The sequence below is a fragment of the Arctopsyche grandis genome, chromosome 4, assembly GCF_051622035.1.
Source record: "Arctopsyche grandis isolate Sample6627 chromosome 4, ASM5162203v2, whole genome shotgun sequence".
In the NCBI taxonomy this organism is placed as follows: domain Eukaryota; kingdom Metazoa; phylum Arthropoda; class Insecta; order Trichoptera; family Hydropsychidae; genus Arctopsyche; species Arctopsyche grandis.
In genome coordinates, this window is record NC_135358.1 from 19405268 (window position 1) to 19431474 (window position 26207).

General features: G+C 33.7%; 1 protein-coding gene across 1 annotated transcript in view; it reads right to left on the reverse strand.

Moving 5' to 3' along the window:
• Positions 1 to 8876: 8876 nt before the first annotated feature.
• The window catches only part of LOC143910723 (uncharacterized), a 59863-nt gene continuing 42532 nt past the window's right edge, over positions 8877 to 26207 (reverse strand). Inside the window, exon 2 of the mRNA XM_077429314.1 lies at positions 8877 to 10046. Coding sequence (XP_077285440.1) covers positions 9347 to 10046 — 700 coding nt within the window. The 3' untranslated portion in view covers positions 8877 to 9346. The remainder of the gene's footprint in view (positions 10047 to 26207) is intronic.

Here is a 26207-nt window from a genome sequence, read left to right on the forward strand (position 1 = left end):
TTTTCAAAACCTCTCCGATAAAATAAACGTTTTTTATTCCAAAAAAAATGGCAAAGTTTCAAAGCGATCGGAAAAGTTTTAGGAGGTTTGTCCAAAACTAAGATAAACCTTGTAATTTTCAAATGTTATAATTAGCATGGAAATAATTTTTTCAATGTATGTATGTGTGTGTTGTATGAATGTACATACATATGTACATATGTTATTTTGAAAATTTTCAATTTAATATTTATTTTCATTATTCATCAATGAAAAGTAAATCAAAAAACTTTATTAATACTATGATTTGATGAATATACTAAATACTGGCGATTCTAGAATTGATCTAATGTTGAGAGTTACAAATTTTACACGTTTTGGATTTTCGTAAGATTAAAAATAAGCACCAATCACACGGTTGATCCCATATTTAATTTTCATGTTTTGTTGTTTTGATGTATCGTTATTTTCTTGGTTTTGGTGTTTTTTTCATTTTCTTTGTTTAATTGTATTTGTCATTTTCTTGGTTTATGTATTTTTCATTAATATATTAATATTTTTAATGAATTTATCGTTTCATTTAATTTTTATTAATATGTATACCTATACTGCATTCATGGTAGAAAAAGTTTCTTCGCAGAGGTAAGTAGAACCGAAAAAATTCTTAAATATGCCGCAAAACTCCACAAACATGGATATTTTTCATCACAGAGTAAATTCCAATAACTATTTTGAGGGAAGGTCTTGATTTCAAAAATATTTCGCATTTTAATTTAAGTATTTCATCCTCAACTAGTATTTGGTCTACATCCAAAAATTATTTTAATTTGATTGATATTTCTTCTATTTGTATTTCATCATTGAATGGGAATGACATGAATAATATTATATCCTCTATTTTTGAAAAATCTTTAAATCTATCAAACACATTTCGTAACTTATTAGCATATTGATCATATTCATGTGAGCTTCTATCGTAGATATGGCAGCCATATTTTCGAATTTGCATATTTGAGCTGGGCTCGTAAAAACTGACTTTCGACATTGTATTTTTGGTGATCAATTTAATATTCTCTATTTCTTCACCTTAATTTTTTCATTATAATCATCTGCTTCCTTTTTTTACCATTCATTTGACTAAAAAAATAACTGAACTTAAATAAATTATACAGTTAACATTAAAAAAGGAAAATATATACAAAACGTGTTTAAAGTATTGTCTAACATTCGAGAGTTTTTTTTTATAACTTTCTATTGTAGGGAGATATTTTCGTATCACATTTGAGCATTGAAGTAGATACTTCAATGAATTTGAGTCTTAAATGGTCAGTTTATTGTTCTCAAAAACATACCCAACTAACACCAAACATTCGAGCGAGAATTAACCTACGTAATTATTTTTTTTCCTGTATAACTGTAATCAATTCGGCTGCGATTTGTGTTTTTTAATTATTATTTAGTCGATCAATAGAGCGACTATCATCGGTTTGTTTGTTAAAAAATGTGGATCAACCGTAATAAATGCTTATTCCTAATCTTACGAAATTCCAAATTATGTAAAATTTGTATTCAAAGACATTTATTTATTTACATTAAATTAATTTTAGAATTGCTGGTATGTAGTCAATTCTAGAAACTCATAAATCGACCCGTTTTATTCGACCTTTTTTAATTTATTCCAATATTATTTTTTCAATATCGTATTCAAATTATTATTAATATTATTAATATATCACTGATCAAGTGATTTACTTTTACAATTTCTTGCTGGAAATTTGAAATCTGAACCGCTGTATTAGATAAACAGATGAGTGCTGGATGACCGTTATACATATGTACATATTTAGATGTAAACATGATTCGTTATACACGTACATATGTACATATGTATGTATGTATGTTGCTACTTTACAAAAGCAATAGATATTAAAAACCATGTGAACTGTATAATAGGTAAGTAAATACGAAATGAGCCTTAAATAATTTTGCAATCAATCCGTCGATTTTCATTCAGTATTTTTTTTTCTTCTCGAAGCAGGTTTTACGATTACCTACCAAAACAATGAAATAAATGGTCGGTCCCAAAATTGCAAACATTTTTCAAATGGACACACTTTTTTCTCTTTTAAATGTTATATTTCAGTTTTATCAATTGGATAAATTCACACCCTATTCTCAATTTTGTACTACACTGTAATAGTTATACATAATTACAAAATATTTTCTAACAGTGATTCATTCAACATTAGATGATATTTTGGACCGATCCCTTCAGGTACCGATCCCTTCGACAAAAAAAAGGGGAAGAACATAATATTTGATATTTTTACGATACAATCGTCTTAATGCAATACAATGCCTCTTTGGCCCTTCTGCGAACAAATTCTCTCATTGCCCCGAAAATATAAAAATCGATATTCGTACAAATTTACGTAAAAAATATTCGTACAAATTAAATGTTCAAAAATAAAAATATAAATACTTATATAATAGCGCGAATTGCATCGGCTTTCGATGATCTTAAAAAATATGGGATCAACCGTGTGATTGGTGCTTATTTTTAATCTTACGAAAATCCAAAACGTGTAAAATTTGTAACTCTCAACATTAGATCAATTCTAGAATCGCCAGTATTTAGTATATTCATCAAATCATAGTATTAATAAAGTTTTTTGATTTACTTTTCATTGATGAATAATGAAAATAAATATTAAATTGAAAATTTTCAAAATAACATATGTACATATGTATGTACATTCATACAACACACACATACATACATTGAAAAAATTATTTCCATGCTAATTATAACATTTGAAAATTACAAGGTTTATCTTAGTTTTGGACAAACCTCCTAAAACTTTTCCGATCGCTTTGAAACTTTGCCATTTTTTTTGGAATAAAAAACGTTTATTTTATCGGAGAGGTTTTGAAAAAACGATGAAAACCATTTCAGAATAATTTGAATTTAATAAAAGGATAAAGGGTATAAAATCATTTACGTCATTGCATTATTTTAAACCAAATTTGAGGGCCATGAATTTATGATACCGCAAAAACCCGTTGAAAAACCTTACATATGTATGTATGTATAACATGTCATGTAAAACAATCAAGAAAAAAAGTAGTTCGAGAAACAGTTGTCAAAAGTCGTTTTGAGAACTCTTTTATCAAAATGACTTGCAGAGCATCTCTAGCCTAGCCTATGAGACGCGGTATTATTTATCTTTAGGCAATAAAACTGCCACTCATAGTAAAAAAAAAAACGTTTTGAATGAGTTCGTTCATTCGGTCCAAATATTTGAAAATATATAATTTCTTGTAAGGTCTTTGTAATATTTTATACGCATAAAATATTATTAAAGAAATTATACATTAGATGAACAGATGAGCGCTGGATGACAGTTATAGATGTAAACATAATTCGTTATACATATGTATGTATGTTTCGAATTTACAAAAGCGAAAGATATTAATTAGTAAAAATATACCTTATTAAATTATTGATAAACGAAATGAGCCTTAATTACTATAAACTATCATATAGATTTTAATGTGACTATAATAACACTGAGCAACAAAAACGAAAGCATTTAAATTGCAATTACCGCTCGAGTTAGTACGTTTAGATAAAAATAAAAAATATTGAAATAGAAAACCAATCCTTATAAACGAGGTGAAATAAAAAAATTGCCAAATAAATGCAAAATAGCACGGAGAAAAAATCCGTAAAAAAAATATTTTTTTGACTTTTAAAATTCGCTAGACAATTAATTATAAGTATTTTAAAGCAATGCAATATCACAATCAATAGGAAAAACATCTGACTATTGATTCCAATACTCACTTTGAGCACAGCAATACTAGGTTTTGAGTTAAAGACCGCAAAAGCCAAAAAACTGTAAAAATCGCGCATTTTTTTAAACGCTCATATCTCGTAAACAATCACCAACCAGCAAAAATCAATATCATATTCGAATTCAGTGGGTCAAAGTTAGTAAAGATTGGTTAGTCTCCGCTCTGGTAACTAAAAAACGTGATTTTTTGTGGCTCAATGTAATTTTCAACAATAACCATAGAACGGGAGATGTTTAAAATTACTTTAAAAAGCTATTTTTTTCGAGAATTGCCTCTGCGAATCGTAAACGATGTAATAATTTAATTATGGGAAAAGCCGAAAAAAATTATTCGAGCTCCGCGAACGAATTTAAGTATGCGCTTTTTTTTCGTAAACGTATTTCATCATTGAAAAAAAATATAATCTTGAAAACTTTGAGAATCGCTATTAGAAAATATTTTGTTATTATGTATAACTAATACAGTGTTGAGAAAATTGAGAATAGAGTGTGAATTTATCCAATTGATAAAACTGAAATATAACATTTAAAAGAAAAAAAAGTGTGTCCATTTGAAAAAAAACTAAAAGCACTGCGCGAAAGATTCAATCGATCATTTTTCTTTTATATTATTTTGGAGAATATGTAGGTACATATGATTTGTCATCTTACAATTATTTTTTGTGAAAAGGTGCTACACATGTATTTATAAAAGTACGTTTAATATAAAATTCCAGCAAATGTAATATAATATAGCGAAAAAAATTAATAGTATGATTCGTGTTGTTACGAAAAATTGGTAAAACTGAAACGAAAAATAAAGCGGTATAAAGCATATGTATGTAGGTAGAATATTTGTCAGTGCATCGGAAATTCCTATAACGCTCCGTTCGCGGTCGTTCCTTGCAAAACGCAGAGTTTACGTAAGCTTGGCGACCACTTCACCAGCGGGCCGTGTCGGTGGTCGCCCACGCGCCCTGGTCGCCCGGTCGCCGTCGGCCAGTCGATGATCGCCCAGTGCGATGGGCGCCCAATTGACGCAGGGCCCAATTGACGCAGTGTCCGCCAGTCTCGTCGTCCAATTGTCGCAGTGGCGAGTAACACTGATCGCCCAATCGTCCTGGGCGCCCAATCGTCACGTACCGCATACTCACTGTACGTCGTGTCGATAAGAATTTCAGTAACCGATACTAAGTTTCAGTTCGATAGGAATAACGGTGTTCAAAAAATCCCCAAAATACACAGACACACACACACACACACACACACACACACACACAGAGAGAGAGGCACACACACACACACACACAGAGAGAGAGGCACACAGACACACATTTTTTCTAGGTCATGAAAACGTGATCAGTAATCGATTCTGAGTTCGTTTCCTTCACAATTCGTCATGGGTATGGTCGGCTACGCTTCTCTTGACCACAGGAGGAGTGTTGCCCTCATCAAGTTCTTGTTTTCCATATTTAGAGGCTGTATCTCCTGTCCGTCTATCCTGGCTGAGTTGGGCCTTCATGCTCCAGAAAGTGTGATTTGGACCTGCCATCGTCCCCTTTTTCACACTCCTTTGGCTAGAACTGTGGCTTTTAGTTATTCTCTAATTCCTCGTGGCCTCCGTTTCTTAAATTCACTGGATGGTGCCATTGACATTTGTCACGTCTCTCTTCATTCTCTGCACCACTTCCTAAGTTATGGAAGTCGCGACCATTTAGAAAGGTTGAGTTAGTTTATTTAATTATGATTTTATTAAGAATTATTTTTTTCTATGTCATGTTTCATTTAATTATCTTTTCTTTACTTAATTTGTATATTTAATTTGTTTATTTAACTTTTATTTTTTCCATTTGTACTTCTTAATCTTTTTAGCACACTCGTCGCTTTGGAGTAATCTTTTAGACGAGTGTGCTTGATTAATTGATGTTGTAAAAAATAAAAATAAAAATATAAATTATAAGGTGAGTAATTTCGTATCATCATATGATCAAATCTTGGATATACTCGTAGAGTTGGAAACTGCTCATTATCACCGTACCAATGTCATTTTCTAAAACATATGTACATACAGTGGCGGACTGGCCATATCAGCGTACATGCCCGATGGCATGTGGGCCCCACTATCCGTTAGAAAATATGGGCCCTCAGTAAAATTAAATAACTATTTCACGTGTGTAAAAATTTATAGGATATTGCACTTTGGGACTTAGAGTTTGGGTATTTCAACAAAACAAATTTCTTAATATATACACAAACAACTAATACCTGCTTTAACAGCCCAAGGATCGGTTAACTTTTTTTATTAGGCTCGAAATGTAAGTTTCAACATTTGCGTGGGCCCTTTTACCGGGCCCATTTCCAACCTCAAGATTATGCATATACCAATACCTATGTAACAACTACCTACTGAAATAAAAATGGGAATAAACAAATTTCCGTGAATAATATAAACTGAATTGCTTAAAACAAGTGTGATAGGACGATTCATCATCAACCAGCGATTTAAATTTACTTCATACATACTTTTAAAATAACATTTGATTATACTTCGACGATATAGTAAGATTTAAATACACAATTTTAAACATTTTCCGAATATAAAATCTATTCCTAATCTAGACACATCCATGTATATAGAAACATAGGATAGGGGCCCCCTCTCCAAAATCCCGATTTTCGATTTACATTAATTGAAAATATAATGCATTTTTTGTTTTCAGGAACGTAATTTGGGGGGGCATCCGCCCCCCTAATTATTTTTTCAAAAATTAACTTATTTTTTTCATATTTTATATTTTCCATTTTAATTTCGATGTAAAAAAGCTTTTTTGAAAAAAAATTCAATTTGACCAATCTTTGCCTGCCCCCCTAAGAAAAAGCTGAAATGACGTCCCCGATTGTTTTCTACCGAAAGTAAAAGCCGCTTTTATGCCGCATTCTTTTATGATGCATTCTATTTACCTAGGACAGGGATTAAAACGAAATATACAGTGTAATTTATGGATCTATTTTGCTTTTGCCATTTTTTCTTGTACCTAAATTTGTTTATTCCCATTTTGGAAAATTTTATTTATTTTTTGGCCTTGATTTTTAGCGTGATGGAAAGAAGAAAATTTTGTTATATGGGGGGGGGGGGGACAATTTTTTTAACCCTGGGTGGGCCCCCTTTGACTCCTGGCATGCACTGATTTCAGTCTCAGTCCGCCACTGTGTACATATATGTATGTATGTACATATGTATTCATTTGAATGTCCGTAAGCACGTTTTTAGTTTTCTACAATAATATACATACATAAATTCAAAGGGTAAACACAAATAGTAAATAGTATAAATTTAAAATTAGAATAAATATAATCATCAGTGTGAAAAATTATAATGTGTGAAAAGTCGAGTTTTCGTGTTATATTTGTTTTTCGCGTCATTTGTGATTGAAGACGTCATATCGTGATATATCTGACAATTTTCGGCTATGAACCAAACCGAAATGTAGGACCTTTTCAAACTTAAGCGCGTTTTGTTCTTAGTAGTATGTACATACTGAGCGTACGCACGTACATACAAACGTACATATATGTAGATATGCGTACGTACGCTACAAATTCGTAGGACGACTGAGCGTACGTACATATTCAAGAAACTGAATTATTAAAGTTTGAAAAAAAATGTACATTCACATTTGTTCGACTTAAATTTTGGGATTTACTTTAAAATTGATATTGTACTAAAATTATTGCATGTTATCCAGAAAACTATTCCCTTAAAATATTCAACTCGTCATACAAATTCAACAAAATTATTTTTTCCATAGATTGTTTAAAATCATAGACCCCTTTACTATAGAAATAAATGTTTTTATACATATAATGAATTTATGACTAATATGTATGTATTTACCTTGAGAAAAATTCGAAGAAATTCAAATACATATGTATTTATATAAGTATGTATAATGCACATACATATATGTATATATGTAAATACATATATAGTTAAAAGAAGAACATCATTATTATAAGTTTATCATTTTGGAATTTGTATTTTATTTATTAATGGTTCAAGGATGTTTTAAGCATCAAAACTCTAAATATGTTTTAAAAATAATTGTAAGCAATTTGCAATTTACACTGGATATGAATTCTATTCATTTTTCAATTATATATAATTCCTAAATGTTTAATTTAATTTTGTTCCTCACATTAGTGACATCTACCAGCACTTTAAAGTGTTGTAAATTTTATCTAAGTTTTGAACCAATATGTAACAATATTGCTTTGAAATATTTCATATAGGGGAATTAGTTTAAATTTTCTAATGCTTGTATTAAAAATCAGAAAAAAACAAACTCATACTACATTTGTATGTAAATTTCCAAAAATGAAAAATATTTCCACCGAGAAATATATACAAAATGTATGTATGTATATATTAAGATATATTCTAGTTTGTCCATATTTATGTACATAGCTAATTATTATGCTAATAATTAATTCTAATAAACCTTATTTGGAGTATTTATTTTAATTTAAAATTATTAACTATGAATGCAACCTTATTATATTTCACCCGTTAATGTAAGATTATATTTAAATACATATGAAAGAAAATCGGGTACCTAATGAATTGCTATTAATGACCAACAATTGTGAATATCTTACACAATTATTGGTCATTTTTCACATGGTCACAATTATCGGTCATACCAATAATTGCGAATATTGTACATTCAAAATTGAGTACATTTATGAAGAATTTTTCGTGGGAAAAAATAGGTATACATTTATTTTATATTGGATATTTTTGGAATGTATGCATTCAAATTAAATAATGAAATTAAAATTTTGTTTAAAATTTTTATTTATAAAACTTATAAAATCGATACATAACATTAGAGACTTAAGTACAAAACAATTGAGCTTAAAAATATTCGCTTGTCTTTCTTTTTTACAACCTATTCATTGCAAATTTATTGCAAATTTAAAATTTGCAATGAATAAATAAATAAATCTAATTCATTGCAAATTTATTTGATTGCACAATATTTTCGCTTTTTTTTCTTTTTCGCCTTGTTTTCATTTTAATTACACTATAGAACCTCATCAGAAGTCGCGTACAAAATTACTATTCATCAACAATGGTTTTCACTCGTTTTTATTATACTTTTACTATGACTAGTTTACCTTACTATCCGGCATTACATTTAAATGTGCAAAACTTTATAAAATGATATTTTCGACACTTCGAGAGGCTCCATCATTTCCGGAAAAAGTGAAACGCACCATCTCTTCACTCGTGGACAATTAATCGCCTTACGGTTATTATTGACAAAGTTCAATACATAATATTGATAGAATAACACGACGATCTCGTATGACTATGAGTTAACGGTGAGTATAAAACTTAACTGTCTAAATGTAATTATCGTTAACATTACAAAATAGTCTATCAAATTGGCAGACGATCAGAAATTTGTGACATAATCGAACGACATACCCAATCGATAGGCTTTCGGTTAGGCCAATCGGCTCTCTGGTCACGGGATTAGACTTTGGACATCCGTCGGCCTTTTGCTCTTCTCAATTACGTAGAAGGACTTGGGTTTTCCGTTCCCAGGAAAGTACTTATGGAAGGACGAAGCCTTCTTCGGTTTCATCGGCACATAATACGTTGGCGTCTTTTTCGTGTGCTTCAGAGGCTTCAAAAAATCAGACTTTTGGATGTTAATAACGCTCTTGGACCACGTGGGTGTCTTTTGAATGTCGAACATGTCTCCATCGTCGTGCCTGGACATCTGCGACCTCGAGTGCAACTTTTGCCCTCCAGTCATCTTCTTCAACGTCGGTATGTTCCAGTGGTAGATCTTGCCCGGTTTGCCGTTTGATTTGAAACCAACTGGTAGTTTTCTACTATTATAATTCACGGTGTTCTTCTCTGGTCTGGTGTGGGCGTAGTAGTAAGGATTTGGTGGCAGTTTGATCACGTACATCTTTGAGTCGTCCTCGTTATAGTGGTGTCTCGATTCCACTGCCAGGCGCTTCCTACTGTGGCTAGAAGGTACATGCAGCCTCCTCATACCCAACTTGGTGAGGACTTCGTGGTTTGTCAGAGTATTTCTGGGAAGTTTCACCGTTTTAGAAACCTTCTCAGGAGCCGATCCTGATGTTGATTTCTTGATGGTGGCAGCTTCGGCAATAGTCGACCAAGCGAACAGGCAGCTCACCAAGAACAAGCATCTGTAATAAACATAAAACGAATATATTAAAATCAATCTCATTTGAAACGGGAATCCAAAAATGAATATTAATATATGTATGCGAGAAAAAGGGACAAAATTTCTGTAACATCACTATTTTTAGAATTATGTTAATTGACACAAACCAAACACACTTATCAGAATTGCATTACGTGCATCTAATTCAATGATGATGATAATATGGAGGCGGTGCTCATGCGTTCATGTTAGATGTATGCAAAAGCTCCGACAGGTAAGCTAAACTGCATTTGAAAGCTACTCATTAACCCGGTTAACCTTTCGACAGCACTATCCATTAGTAATCCTCGGATAATTGACAACGACTCTAATGCGTCTAGTCGATGCGGTCAAGCAACGGTGAGAGCGACTATGATGAGAATGGATCAGTGGCAGACTGGACAACTAGGAGGATTTTTAATTTTACAGTGTTGCACATTCCAATAGGGAATACGATTTGAAATCTTATATTTAACACATAGAACGTTCGTTGTGTGTGTGTGGGTAATTCGATCTGATCGATTGTCGTTAAATATTCAAATAAATTTAATGAAAAAAAAACAACAAATGAATATTTACTATTATGTAGATTAGCCATGTTATATTGCTGGCAATTATTGAAGATTTTGCAGAGGAACTTTCAATATATGGAGAAATACCCAGCTTCACGATTGTGTGTGATTCATATAGACGGTTGCAATGCGAGGGCGTGCCCTTTAAACGAGATAAGAGCGTCGTCTTCCTTCCGGATTGAATTATAATGTCGTTAAATCGCCACCGACGCGCTATTAAATCGCGATCAATCAAAATGACAATTCCCACCAACCATTATGCAATTACGGCCGAGATGCACTTGATCGGATGCATCTCCGGCACCGGCAACCGGTTCGCCCTTGAATCTTCGCTGCGAAAGAAAATATGCTAAGATCGAAATGAAGGACACAAATTAATATAAAATTGGTTTAAATGCGGTTTTTGACAAGGCGTTTATATTTTTTTAATGCAGTTATCGATTCTTAATTGGAACCTTTTTTAATTCCGATGCTAGATCATTAATATGTGCACAGATTTTTTTTTCAAATTAATTGAAATAATTTCATTCACAAAAAAGTTCTCTCACCAGTCAACAAAGCCACTAAATAATTGTTCTTTTTCTTATTACAATCATAGTCCCTCTAAAGGACAAAACGTTTTTCATGTTGTTATAAATTATGAACAAAAATTTAGTAATGCTTAGAAATTATTATATGGTAATTTAATACTTTAAATTGGTCGGAGAATATTTGAAAGTCGAAGATTTCCTTATACTCACGCTTTACGTAGGAGATGCATAATATACATTTTCAAATGCAATGAGCGGAGATGACAGAAAATATGAAGGGACTAGCGGTCCCAAATATTCGTAAAATCAAGTACTCAAATATCAAATATGAAATTGGTAAAATATTAGAATTTATACAGCAACGGGAGAATCATGTTATTTTCTTGTAAAATAGTTCCATATTTATTTTATTTTTATTTTATTATTATAATAAATACATAAAAATTAAGAAATAATAATAATAATAACATATGAATGACCAATGTGACCTGACAGGTTGCCACAATGCGTCACACCAGTCTCACAAAAAAAACAATAACAAAGAAATGATGATCGCTTAGACATGGCTAAAATATTCCGGTGATTATTCCGCAAAAAGCGATCTAGCGCAAGTCACTAAAATCTCCATCACGAGAAACCTGGCACCCAAAAACTCCATCAATCGACAGCTACACACGCGAAATATTATACTAACGAGAACTCCGAGTGCCAGATGTTCCGAGATCGAGATTTTAGTGAATTGCGCGAGATCGCTTTTTGCGTTATTCTGATTTTTTTATTATTATCCTGTATTCTTGAACTTCAGCAAGTAAAAGTAGATCACTTGATGTAATGTAACAATCCATGTTCTCAATTTATAATTGGTATTTACGATTAGAAAATTTGACTTTTAATACAATATTGAAACATACAATAATAACATTCGAATAATTTTGTAAATAGAATTTATGTTTATTGAAAAAGGGTCGAATATACATACGTATGTATTCGAATATCGAATATTTAAGTGAGACCCACAGAAAGGACGCAGAGGAAATGTTGAATTATTTAGCAGGCGGAATAAGCTATGTATTATATGTTGCTTATATATCTTTGATGCAGTTGAAGCTATGAAATTTTAGTACAGGTGAAATAAATTGAAGAAGAATATGTCCAGTATGAAATCCTAGCATGTAGGTATACATACATATATATTTACATAAAATGCCAATAACGATTGATATTAAAAAAATAAGTCAAAATCTCGAGGTCGAACTTTCGCATGATCACAAAACTTCATCTATTGTTACTATGTAGTGTACATACATAAAATTTAGATGTAAATGTTAAAAGTGCTCATACATACATCCGTTATGCACACAACTTACAAAGCACTCCTTTTCATGCAACTCCCAACTGCAATTTGAATACCTATCTATCACGGTTTGTATAAGTTTACACAGAGATTCGCCGGTTATGGGTCAACCGCTTAGAAGGGCAATGTTGTTGTTCCGTATGCATTTTCCCGGCACGATGCATTCTCGAGAATGCACTGTTCGATCGGAACCGCCGATCTCTGACCTTATCTCGAGTCACCCAGATGCACTCTGTCCCATCACGCTACTCTGTACTTCGTATTTACAATTTATTGGTGCCGATTTGGAACTTGTCCATCCGTCAATCGCGGAGGCGTTTCGCCTCGTTCGTATCGAATCCATCTGTTTATCGACGTACCACCGCATGCATAATGCAATTCCGGCTGCAGTTCAGAGTTGCAGTTCATTCTCGGAATGTGTGATTTTACAAGACGTCCCGCTGAACGCGAATAATGCGCAATCTGCCATCGCTGACGTTTTACAGAGGTGCTCTGGGTACACCTGAGATTTATATACTTGGATTCGTTTCGAGATTGATCCCATATACTATTGGCGCTCTGAGATTAAATAAATCGAATGGATTTATTAATTGAATTCCCGATTAATCTATTGACAACTTCGAAATTCAAACAAAATAATTAGAATTGAAATTAGCAAACTATGTAGAACTACGCACATATGTATGTATGTGCGTACGTTCTAGGCTCTAGCTTTAGATTTATTACGGAAATTGACACTATAACTATGTAAATCAAAGCTTAGATTACTGGTTTAATTCAATTTGTACAAGGTTTATATTAGTTTCATTACCAGTATATGGGTCGAGGATTCAAATCCCGGCTGAATTCGAATAATTGTTCGATTTATATACACTGCTGACAAGATCCGGATGGTTATCAAATCCAGATCTATGTACCATCTCGTGTTGGAGTTTGGTATTTTAGTTAACCACTTAATCGCCATAAGCACACTGGTGCGCGCTCTTTCGTGTTTAAAACTATGATTCTAAATCTAAACATCTAAAATCTAAATCTAGCCATCTAAAAATATCCTGTGATACTAATTAAATTGAAAAAAAAATATTTTTCCTTAGTTTGTAATACATATATTCAAAAGGTAGTGTCAAGGGTTGGTACTAAACACAAACATAAATAATCGATCGGATTCTAAAAACGTGTGGTGATTAAGTGGTTAACTTAATTGTTGTGATGGATTCAATAAATTCGGCACCCCCCCCCTCTTCGTTTCTCATAAATTCATCGCAAATCCGAATTTGTGGAATGTGTTTAGTATTTATGTACAAGTTTAACCAAAAATGTCGCTTTGGGCCAACCAAAAAATTAAATATATAAAAAACAGTGGCGCGCCATGGAATCTCCCTATTTTTATCGCACAGCCTTACTCGCGTGTGCGAGAGCAGGATAAAAGGTGACTCGGTATGATATTCTACCTACTCACCTTGTGCGAAAAAAACGTAGAGATTTTCTGAGACATATGTATGTACATACATACATAATCGCAAATATTACATATTATATACAAATATATTTATAACAAACCGCAAACATATAATGCTTGAAACAATCAGCAAGTTCAGACTTGTCGAATTTGCGTAGAGAGAGAGTGGATGCCGATTTTTAAGGAGCCGTCATAATTAATTAGAGATCAGGATTTTTTATAATAATAACAAGAGCAGCGATAGAGCCACTTATTATCTTCGAGAAAGTCGAATAAATTTCGGATTCCGAGGATTCAATGTATCGAGAATTTAATGTAAAAGGAAAATTATTGTGAAGGCGACTTTTCTTGTGTTTTATTCTTTGAATCCAAACAGCATTATTAATTTTTAATGTTCATATTGCGAGCAAACATACAACGATAATATCGCTGCTTCAAGTGAATAGTCTCACCCACGTTTGGTTGCAGCGAGCTCGTACATCGAAACGTTCGTTCCTGGAAATTGGGGCGGCTTGTTATAGCGGCGATTAAAACATCTGCGATCGGGATTAGCCGTTCGAATTCATCCGTATACAACGATCAATGTGTGCTCGTTTCGTATTGACATTCTCGATATGCATTACGGACATTGTTATATTTATTGTCGGATTGCGTTGACCCCGGTGTGGTTCGAGTAACGGGAAAGTGTGCGAGGTCACTACCGGGTTAAATAAAACGGCATTCGAAGTGCAAATATGATAATAGACTTGTGAACTAACATATTATGTGAGGAAACCTTTAAGACCAACACTAACTTCATTTTAGTAAAAACGACGCTTTAGCAGACAGTAAGCCGTTAAAATGTAGTATTATATAGTAGTTGATTAGTTACACAATACGGGTCTTATACTATACAGATTCGCCATTAACGTATGCAAATTTAAGATCTTACTTGGGAATTCGTTTACGCTAATACGTATTGGGTATACCATATATGCACGGTTCAGGTGCTCATCATCATCATCATCATTATTATCATCTGCCGTTAGATCGAACGGTTCGAACGAATCCGGCCGGGCAAAAAGCGAAGGTATCCCAACATTGCCGACAACAATCTGCAAGATCAACATTGCAAATTCCCAATGCCTTTCCCCTCACACCCTCAAACACATGCACAAAGCGCCGTTTATTATTATCGTTATCGTTGGACGCCAAGAGGCACCCAAGAGGTCACAGAAGTTGATCGATTCGAACAACGGATCCATGGGAAAGTTTATTCCTAATGCCAGTTTTCGATATTATCTAAGAAACATTGAAATGCGCATACTTTCAATTCTCAAACTGAAACAATACATTGTATATTTTACAATTAAAGGTTCATTTATACTAGCACAGCACAAGTCGGCACATAAACAGCAATACGAAAAATATTCTTTAGTACATTTTATATGGTCGCATTCATATGCTCCGTAATATAATATGTACGTGGCGTGTCCGTAGCAGCAGTAACCGACACGATCTAGTAATATCAAACACCAGTACATGTCAATTGCGCAATATTGCACTCTGTAATGTGTATGTGAGCCGATTTTGCCTTGCACTCGTCCAAAACAAGTACTAACGTGCCTAAAACGGGGGTGCTGTATAGTATGAATCGATGTAGTCTTTTCCGTGCAGTTCTATGCCAAGCTGTTGACGCGCAGTGCTGGATAATAACGGATCTTTACACGTAATATTGAACCAGCATTTCTGTGTTTATTTTATTGTCACGGCTCAAAAAAAAAGATTCTTAATTCAATTCAATAAAATTCATTGATTTGATAAATAGGAATAAAGGTTAAGAAAAAGTATTTAAACCACTTCCATGGAAAACATGGAAGCAATAAAAAGCCCTAGAATTCCTGAAAACTCAAATTTAATCCATTCTCCCCTCCTCAGTACATACATACATGTAAGTTGCATTAAACATGGCTGATAAAATGATTATTTTTAATCAGGTTAAAAACAATCATAAAGTATCATTCCCCACACTCCGCATATAATTGTTTCCCAGAGGTCCAAAAGGGGTGTGACCATATGGCCAGAAGTTGAGGAACAAGACTCATTTTATTGTTGCATAATTGAGTGATTAGTTGATGCACTGTAATTTGATAGCTATGAGCTTAAATTGCGCATACGGACACGATTTATTATTTACATGCATTGTGCAATAATTTCGTGAGTCACATCGCTTCCTTTGTATGTATGTATGTATATATTTAATGCACACTTTTCAAAATATGCCAAGATGCACCCACACAAAATTTTATAAAGTATGAAATATTTATGAGGAAGATTCATGTTCATACATATTACCAACGCGAATGCTGGTGGTGATTACTATCGAGTCGCGACGAGAGGTTCCAATGTTAAGTTTACTCGTATATATTATTTTTATTTTTATTCAATAAATAGTATCATTGAAAGTGTTCTATTGAGGAACATTACATTTTACTTTTATTATTATGTAATAAAAAAGTAACCTTATTCAAACTAATCGAACGCCCCTCGACGAAGCCTCAATTCGCCGCAGGCCAAATGCTTTTAAAATTACTGTATTTAGTCGGACATTAGGGCTCAGTTTGGGTCCGACAATTTATTTTACTCTTTCGGTGTAACGAGAGTTGAGTGCTTTCGTTAAACGTTGATAGTACTTAATATTACACATAAACAATGCAAGGATGCACTTGCGTCACAAAAATACCAAAACGTTTCATGTTAAGGAAAAGTTACAGAAAAATATCCCTTACAAAAAAGAGAAGCTTCAAATATTATACGATTTATTATTCCATAAATTCCAAATATAATGATGGAATCAACAACGGTAATTATAACCACTTAATAAGACGAGCTTCCAATTCAACAAAGTGGAACAAACATTTACAATGCCAATTCGAATCGATGCACCCAATATGGAGCTTACATGATGTGCCGTAGCCTCAGGTGAAATTCAATTTAACAGGTACATATATTATTATTCGATCAATTTCAGTCCAACGTGAAAATTGATTTATGGCGGCTTGACGCCATTTTATGTCGTATTAATATAAAGTCTATTAAGGCAAAAGAAGCCGACGAAATTGGTCTTGAATTGCCGTTAACGAGTCGGCCGATGGCAGCCGCCGAGGGGTTGTATTTCTATCTTAAACGATTAGATCTTAGGGTTTTTTGCTTTCGTTATGATTATAACGAACTAATAATTGGTATTTAGACGAGGCCATTAACGCGATCCGAATACCTGGCAACTCAGAGAGGACTCGAAGAGGCCTTGAGGCCCTCCCGCATAATTGTGTACTTCAACGTATGCAGTGTGATCTCTGCAAGTCCGTAAAATTGAAGGCCAATGTCGTAAAATTGAAATGTAGCTAACACCGAATAACGTATTTTACATATATCCAAATAATAACTTTCTTAAATCTAGGGAAAGATAAAACCCAAAAACTCATTTTTATGCAATCTTGAATATGTTTTTCTTTTTTATGCACTCTGTGTGCATGTATTAAACATTAAACTTACACTGCATGACGAGGCATGTGGGCGTGAAAAATTACAACCCCAAGGCAATCATAAATCTCAACTACCACGGGTGAGAATAGGTAGTATCTTGGAAAGGCACGAGAACTCGGAATAAAAGCATCTGATAAGAAGACGAATCACTTTCAACCAAAAAAAAAAAATTAACACACCGTGTATGTATGTACGTATGTATATCAGACTACGAATAGTGTCACTGTGGGGAAATGAGAAAACATGCACACAATTTGCCATAATCACGTGAGGTCGATTGCCAAGAAGACTAACTGATGCAGTTAACACAAATTACATTCCTGGGCAAGAGTATCAGCACACTTATTATCATACCACTCGAAAAATATACGTACATTATTATACGTGCCCATGTAGAAGTGTAGACATAGAGAGAGATACGCGGCACATGTTTTTTAGATAGCAATGCACATGTAAAAAAGACTGGCACGCCTGATCTATGCTATGGCATCCAGGCCAAAAATCCTTGTATTGACATAAGTTTGACTTAAAACGATGATTCTCATATCTGAAGAAACGTAGGAGGAACTTGCCAAAAAATACCCCTGCGGAGCGAGACATATTTTTTCATCACAGAATGCCAAAAACAATGTGTTAGCGCTTTAAATCTCAGCACACATAGAAGAAAAAGCTGGGGACATGTTCGAAAGGAGTTTTGCGAAATGAAATTCACCCAAAAGACTACAATTTTAAATAAAAATTTAAATAATTGAGAAAATTTAACCTTGGAAGGCAAAAACACACTGAAAGGAACGGCACGGCACATCTTATTGGCTTCCAGTCAAGGAAGGGCGTTCCCAGTTCATTGTTTATTCAAGTTGCTCCTACATTTCTTCACCGTTATCTATCATTACAAGGATAAAATATCACAAAAACATTCCAGGGGGTGATTTTTGAGACTGCGTGCCTCTGGTATGGCTAGGCTTGCTAGCGTTTTTTTGCATGTTCAAAAGTATCTAAAAGAAAAACACAAACTCTCAATGTGTTTTTACACTTACGAATATAATACGGAGATAATAACAGATCAACAAAAAACTTATATCTATAACTATAAAAATCAATGTTTGTCTGTTTGTGTGTCACGGGTACACGACAATTGGTGCAAGTCCAAAAGGTTCAACGACAAAATGTACCCGAAAATTAGTGCACTGACAAAATGTACCCGCGACAAAATGTTCACGCGTCAAAATGTACCCGCGACAAAATGTTCACGCGACAAAATGTCCACGGAAATAATGTTCAATCGACAAAATGTTCAAAAATCCTAAATTTTTAATGGAAAAAGTAACTTTTTATTGTATTATATTTATCGATGTATATGGTACTTTTTATCGTATAGATCGCGGATGCTATTAAATTAGTATAAATTACAGGTGTTCTCAACCGTACCAACATATTCTTATTTAAATTGACAATTACATTTTAAGCGAATGTCATTGTGACTCATTGAATATCATTTTAAAATGTCATTGAATTAATTTAAATGTTAGGGGTTCTTAGCCGTATCCAATATTTACTTATTTAAATTGAAAAAAAAAAACTTTCTAAGCGTATGAACTGCAGATTACATTGAATTAGTTTATATGGCAGGCAGTAAATTATTCATTTGAAATAAAGAAAATTTTGGAGACGGTTGAGAAGCCCTGCCATAAAAACTAATTCAATGTAATCTGCAGTTCATACGCTTTTCAATTTAAATAAATAAATATTGGATACGGTTGAGAACACCTGTCATTTATACTAATTTAATAACTCCCGCGATGTATACGATAAAAAGTACCGGTACAAGATACCATATACATCGATAAATATAATACAATAAAAAGTTACTTTTTCCACTAAAATAGGAAAATTTAGGATTTTTGAACATTTTGTCGCTTGAACATTATTTCCGTGGACATTTTGTCGCGTGAACATTTTGTTGCGTGAACATTTTGTCGCGGGTACATTTTGTCGCGTGAACATTTTGTCGCGGGTACATTTCAGTGCACTAATTTTCGGGTACATTTTGTCGTTGAACCTTTTGGACTTGCACCAATTGTCACGTCCCCGTGTGTCACGTATGCGTTCCTATACAATTCAATCGATTGCGATGAATCTTACAGGAGTTATTGTGTGTATGTCCGCGATGGTTGTTGATCATTGCTGTAATTTAATTTGATTATTAAGTATTAATTTGAAACTGAAGCATTCACTTATCGAACACATCGAGAAACGGGAACGGGAATTGCATGCGCTATTGTGGCATTGCAACGCATGCCGGGTTCAGCAAGTAAAATATGAATATTAAATTAAATATATTTAAAAGGTATTTGAAAAAAATTTCACATTTCTTTTAATTTTTTTTAATTTAATAACTTCTTCTTCGCCTTGTCCGCATCCGGACGTTGGCGACCACCTCGTCGATTATTTGAATATATCCGCATCGGTCTTCAGCGGCTCGGAACAGATCTTCGGCGCTCATATCGGTCCACATGCGCATGTTTCGAAGCCAAAATAACTTATTCCTGCCAATCCATTTTTTTCCTTCTATTTTCCCCACGGTTATCAAACGGAGAAATTCGTATTTTAGACCTCGTATCATGTGTCCGAGGTACTCCATCTTTCTCCGCTTGATGACAGAAACAAGTTCCCTGCCTCTCCCCATCATGCCGAGGAAAGCTTCGTTTGATATCTTTTTGGTCCACGGAATCTTCAGCATACGCCTATAGACCCACATCTCAAAAGCTTCGATGCGGCTGATCATCTTGGTCTTCAGAGTCCACGTCTCACATCCGTGTAGTAATACTATCCAGACGTAGCTCTTCGCGAATCTCAACCGCGTATGAAGATTGAGATGCTTGTTTGTAAGCGCCGCCTTCATTTTTTTACAAATGCTGTTCTAGCCATCTCGATGCGGATTCTTAGATCTTCATCTGGGTCCATCTCTTCATTCAGCCAGGTACCCAGGTATTTGAATCTTTTTACTCTTTCTATCACCTCTCCATCCAAGGTTAGATTCCCGGTGTCTGTTTGCATTCTATCTACTATCATAAATTTTGTCTTCTTTAGATTTATGCGCAGACCTCTTCGATTGCTTTCTTGATGTACACGGTCTAGATATCTTTGCAGGTCTGCTAAATTTTCAGCGACTAGTGCCGTGTCATCGGCATATCTTATATTGGTGATCGACTCGCCGCCCACCTTGATGCCCTCCGCCTCTTGGAGAGCATCGTGGAAGATGGATTCGGTGTAGGTGCTAAAAAGAGTTAATAACTTAAAATGCCAAAACCCATGCGATGATATATGTATAATAGGTACAATAAAAAATCATCTAAAGAAGATTATCGGGCGATCCCATTCGTGAAAATTTCCATTTTGAGCTGTGCTTGAATATCAACAGTGAAAGTTAGCGGTCACTGTAGCCGAAAGTGAACCCAGACCTTTAGTATACACATACATATGTACATATGTAGACAGTGGAACGAGCAAAGGCTCACGCGATACAAACTGCCACACGTGGCGTGAACAACTGGCAACTAGTGGAGCTTCATAAGCTGGCAGATTTGAACTCGAAGCTTTGGATCGATGTTCTGGTCGTCCGCCCTTGACTCTGTAATTGTCGCCGCGAAAGCTCACGACCTCGATGAGCTTCCGCCAGTGGGCGGCCGCGATCGTGAGCTTATTTACGGTCGACACACTCTGTTCCTGCTATGCAAATAGATGGAGAGGCGCGTCGAAAGCTCTAAACAATCCTAGGCGGTCGTACTATGAATGACGATGCAGATGCGCATCCTCCAGCGAATTCTCCACTCGCATGTACACATGTAGATAAAACATGTACGTACACACATCCGCAAACAGTTATGACCAATTTAATTTTAATACGAGATACATACATACATGTGTGTATATTCTGGTTAAGGGTGAGGAACGCGTGCGTGATGATATCTGATGATGACTATAATTATGTATATATTTGCTTATTTAATACATGTAGTGATAATGCTCATTAGAGTATGTGGTATATATGTTTGAAGACAAATCTGCATTTGCGCTATTTTTCAAAACTAATTAGATAAAAGTTGGAATTCTCGAAAGAGTGGACCCTCTAGGCTCGGAAGCGAGGCTGGGTCGACCCGCTCCTTCCTGTCATTGGTTGCTCTTTGCGACTACTCTAGTATTGCCGTGCTCTGAATTAACTCGACTTTTACCTGATGAAATACTCCGACATATACTGCCTGGTTCGCATATCATTTCGGACGGTTGGGTGCGTACGGAAATATTATATATATATATATATATATATATATATATATATATATATATATATATATATATATATATATATATATATTTTCGTTGTGTATTGATTTGTGTTTAATTGTTATTTTGTTTTTTTTGTGTTATGTTTTTGACCATTGTGTCGCTTTAGGAATTCCTGTTATGCCACAATGGTCTGTTTAGAATAAAATAAAATAAATAAATATATATATATATATATATATATATATATATATATATATATATATATATATATATATATATATATATATATATATAATATATATATATATATATATATATATATATATATATATGTATATATATGTATATATATGTATGTATGTCTAAGTCAAACTCTTTGGGTCTATCGGCTTTGCCGACTCTCCCAAGTATGGTAAATAAATAAGCGAAAAACTTGTGCTTAATAGATTTTTAATGCAAATAATCCAATTAATTATATATATATATATATATATATATATATATATATATATATATATATATATATATATATATGTATGTCTAAGTCAAACTCTTTGGGTCTATCGGATTTGCCGACTCTCCCAAGTATGGTAAATAAATAAGCGAAAAACTTGTGCTTAATAGATTTTTAATGCAAATAATCAAATTACTGGCCTGTAATTTAATCACGTATGCATTAAGCATGACAAATTGTTGAAAGGTGTTTTCAGAGAACATAGTTTGTCGTGACGAATTAACAATGGATCGATAAATTTGCACCACTTGTCGTCTAAGAAGTGATAAGAAAAACGAAAAATTACATTTACAATTTCAAGCTTTATATTTGAACACGCTCGAGTTGACGAATAACTGCGGCTAGAGTTCATTTGTTGATACAAAATCGTTGTATCCATATTATGTATGTAAAAACGTTGTACCTACATATCATATTATATTATGAAAAAAGCTTAAATCTCCACGAAAAACCTCTAACACAAGCCTTTTGTTATGCTAGGTTAAAATATGCATGATCACCATTGAAACCAATCGCTAACGAAGGAATTTATGTAAATGATTTAGTATCATACAACTATTTTAAAAATCTGGATTCAAGTTTTGAGATTAAAATTTATAAGCGCATCTGATGATATAATGCGATAATATCGGTATCGAACCGGTCGATCGTACTACCGTACAGGTTTTCCAAGTTTTGTTCATTACACATTTCACATATTAGATCCTTAATAAAATTGAACGTATCCCATAAAAAAAACTCAGAACATATCATAAAATCGATAGATATGTACATACACATGTACATACATAGATACATACATTGGAGTCCGTGTACTGAACAACCACTTAATTCGTCATGTCATTGCAATGGTCGGTGTTCGCAAGACCATGAACTTCGACATTGTCCTTCATGGAATCAGGATTTATACATGATTGACCCTAGACTATAATGATGAGTATTCTTTAAAAAAGTTTCCGCTTAAGTAGAACGCAAACATTAGAGCGTTAATTTTTTCAATATTCGCCATTTGAATGTGTGAAATTTAACAGGATGTCGTCTGTGTGCTAAAATGATACTAAAATATATTTCATCATAATCCTTACTCGCTGATTAAATAATAACTGTACAAACGGCAATGGATATGCTAAATCAAAAAAAGTCGATTCAACTATTGCGAAGTAGTGTTAAAAAGTCGATAAGATTTATTGCGCAATAATCTACACATTGGGACGAGTTTAGGGTGATTAACGCTCCTAATATATATACGCTACAATTAAAACGCCCGATACTAGTCCGTTATTTTTTTATATATATATACAGCTGTATCGAATCATTAACGAGCTTTTATTGCCGCTTTAGCTTATCTTAAATTCGCAAAGCTTTCCGGGATGTCGTGCGTGTTTTTGGCGATGTCGTAAATTAGAAAGCGATCGAGAGGATATTTGACGGGCGAATGTGATACATTACTGCTCAATAAAATGATATATAATTGCTTCGGTCACAGTAATCAAATATACGTGTTTTTGCATGCGTGTGGGCGAATTAACAAAACGGTCTCGATGAAAAAGCCTAAAGCAAGTAGTGTGATGTTACGCCATAGAGGCCACAGTAGCAGTTTTGAATAAGACCAAGATGAGGCGACCTGATACGATACTACGCGATAAGGTAGCATTGTACCATCTCATCAGTATCATTATTTACAGCCATTCACCATCCTCAGCTGGGTGAAGGCCTGTCCAACACGCTTCCACTCATATCTGTTTTACGCAACTCTCACCCATCTCAGCCCATACATTTTCCTATTTTATTCTACCCATCTTCCTTTCGAACTTACTTTTAACCTTTTACATTCTCTCGGGTACAATTCTAGCACTTCGTTTGTCTAACTTTCATCCATTCTTCTAGCTACATGATCCGCCTATTGCCATTGTCATTATTGTCACCCACGTATTCTGCTTCCTATATTTTCTCTTTATACCGAGCATGCAGTGTTCCACACTTCTTAGAGTGCACTGGACTTTGTGTAGCATCTTGGCGTTCGATGTCCAAATTTCACACCCATAAGCCATCACTGGCAAAACACATTGTTTAAAGATCTGTTTTTCAGCAAAGTAACATTTTTTAATTTAAAACCGGCATTCATGCGTCCAAATGCACTTCTTTCCTAATTTCATACGTCTCTTTATTTATTCATCTTTACTACCGGATATATCTATTACTTGTCCTAATTATCGATAATTACTGACTACTTCTACCATTTTATCATGTAATGAAATGCCAGGTATGCAATAACTGTTGAACATTGGTTTATTCTTATCTACGTTAATTCTTAATCCTCCTTTCCTACTTTCCCTGTCCAACTGTGTTAGTTTGTTGAGAAAGTCAGCTGGATCGCGATCTATTAATACTACATACATACATACATACATTTTATTATGTTTTTATTATGTAATTTACTTAAATGGGTATTTTACTATTTTTTCTTTTATTGTTATTTTTATATTATAAGATTTCATTATATGTTTTTATTATGTAATTTACTTAAATAGGTTTTTACCTGTATAATTAAATAAATAAATAAATATCTAATGTGCCGGGTGAAATGTTCCCGTTTCCAATCGCGTTGCTTCACTACGTGTTCAACTTATGTATGTATGTAAGTACGATAATATGAAAGTTTATATACATTTGATCTGTAATAAAATACTGCAAGTAAATCTTAAAGACTTGAATAATATTATAGTTTTACGTTGGCATCATAAATACTAAAAGTTAATACTTGTACATTGTACATATACATATGTATGTATATTTAATACGGTCTGCAAAGAACCCACTCAACTGCGACTTTTCAAGAAAAAATAAATAAATAAAAAAATCACCAAAGTGACTTATCGCCATCTTCGTGGCACCGTATCGTCTCGATTGTTTCCTCACGTACCCTCGCATGAATAGATTGATTTCGTTGTTAATTGAATCGAACCCAGCGACAAGAAGTTACTTTTTTGAAACGTACGTGTCATTTTTTCAATCCCCTTCCTTTACCATTCTTTCAGATGTTAAGTTTTTTTATCGACGGATGGAAGAAACTCCTTACTCGGCGACAACCGTGGTCAATTGTCGCACACGAACTTGACAGTATGGGAAGCTGCGCACCCGCCACGTACTAATTCAATTTGTAATCACTTTTTATCCCAGCACGATTATTTATTATTGATTTTCTTTTACTTTGTCTATGTACGTAATAACAATATACGAAGTTTTGTTTTTAATAGCATTCGCGACATGCGATCGCATGTGATACAATAAAAATATGTTAAGAAATATAACAATGAACTCCTAAGAGGACAAAAAACAGACTTGTCGACAGATAATCTCTATCAAATTGTCTGCCGTAGCGGTTTCTTAGAAACTTGCAACACATTATATTAAACAGGCATCGACAACCTATGACCCGTGGGTCACCAAGTGACCATATTTAACAATTTCAAGTGACCCACTTAAGTTAGCCGATTAAGGCTAAAGTTTTTACTTTATCTATGTACGTAGTAACAATAGATGAAGTTTTCAAGATTTTGACTGATTCGAACTCGGAATCGATTACTGATCACGTTTTCATGATCTTGAAAAAATGTGTGTGTCTGTGTATTTTGGGGATTTTTTGAACACCGTTAGTCCTATCGAACTGAAACTTAGTATCGGTTACTGAAATTCTTATCGATACGACTTAATTTTTTTTTTCATATAATAAATACCAAAAAAAAAAATATATACATATATTTAAATTTATTTTAATAAATTGAGGATGGAATGAAAAAGGTTATTAAGATCGTAAAAAAATATAATAGCACGAGATTGTATCAACAAACAGACGCTTCAAAGAATTTTTGAAGAAATTGAATCTAAATGTGAAGATTTGCT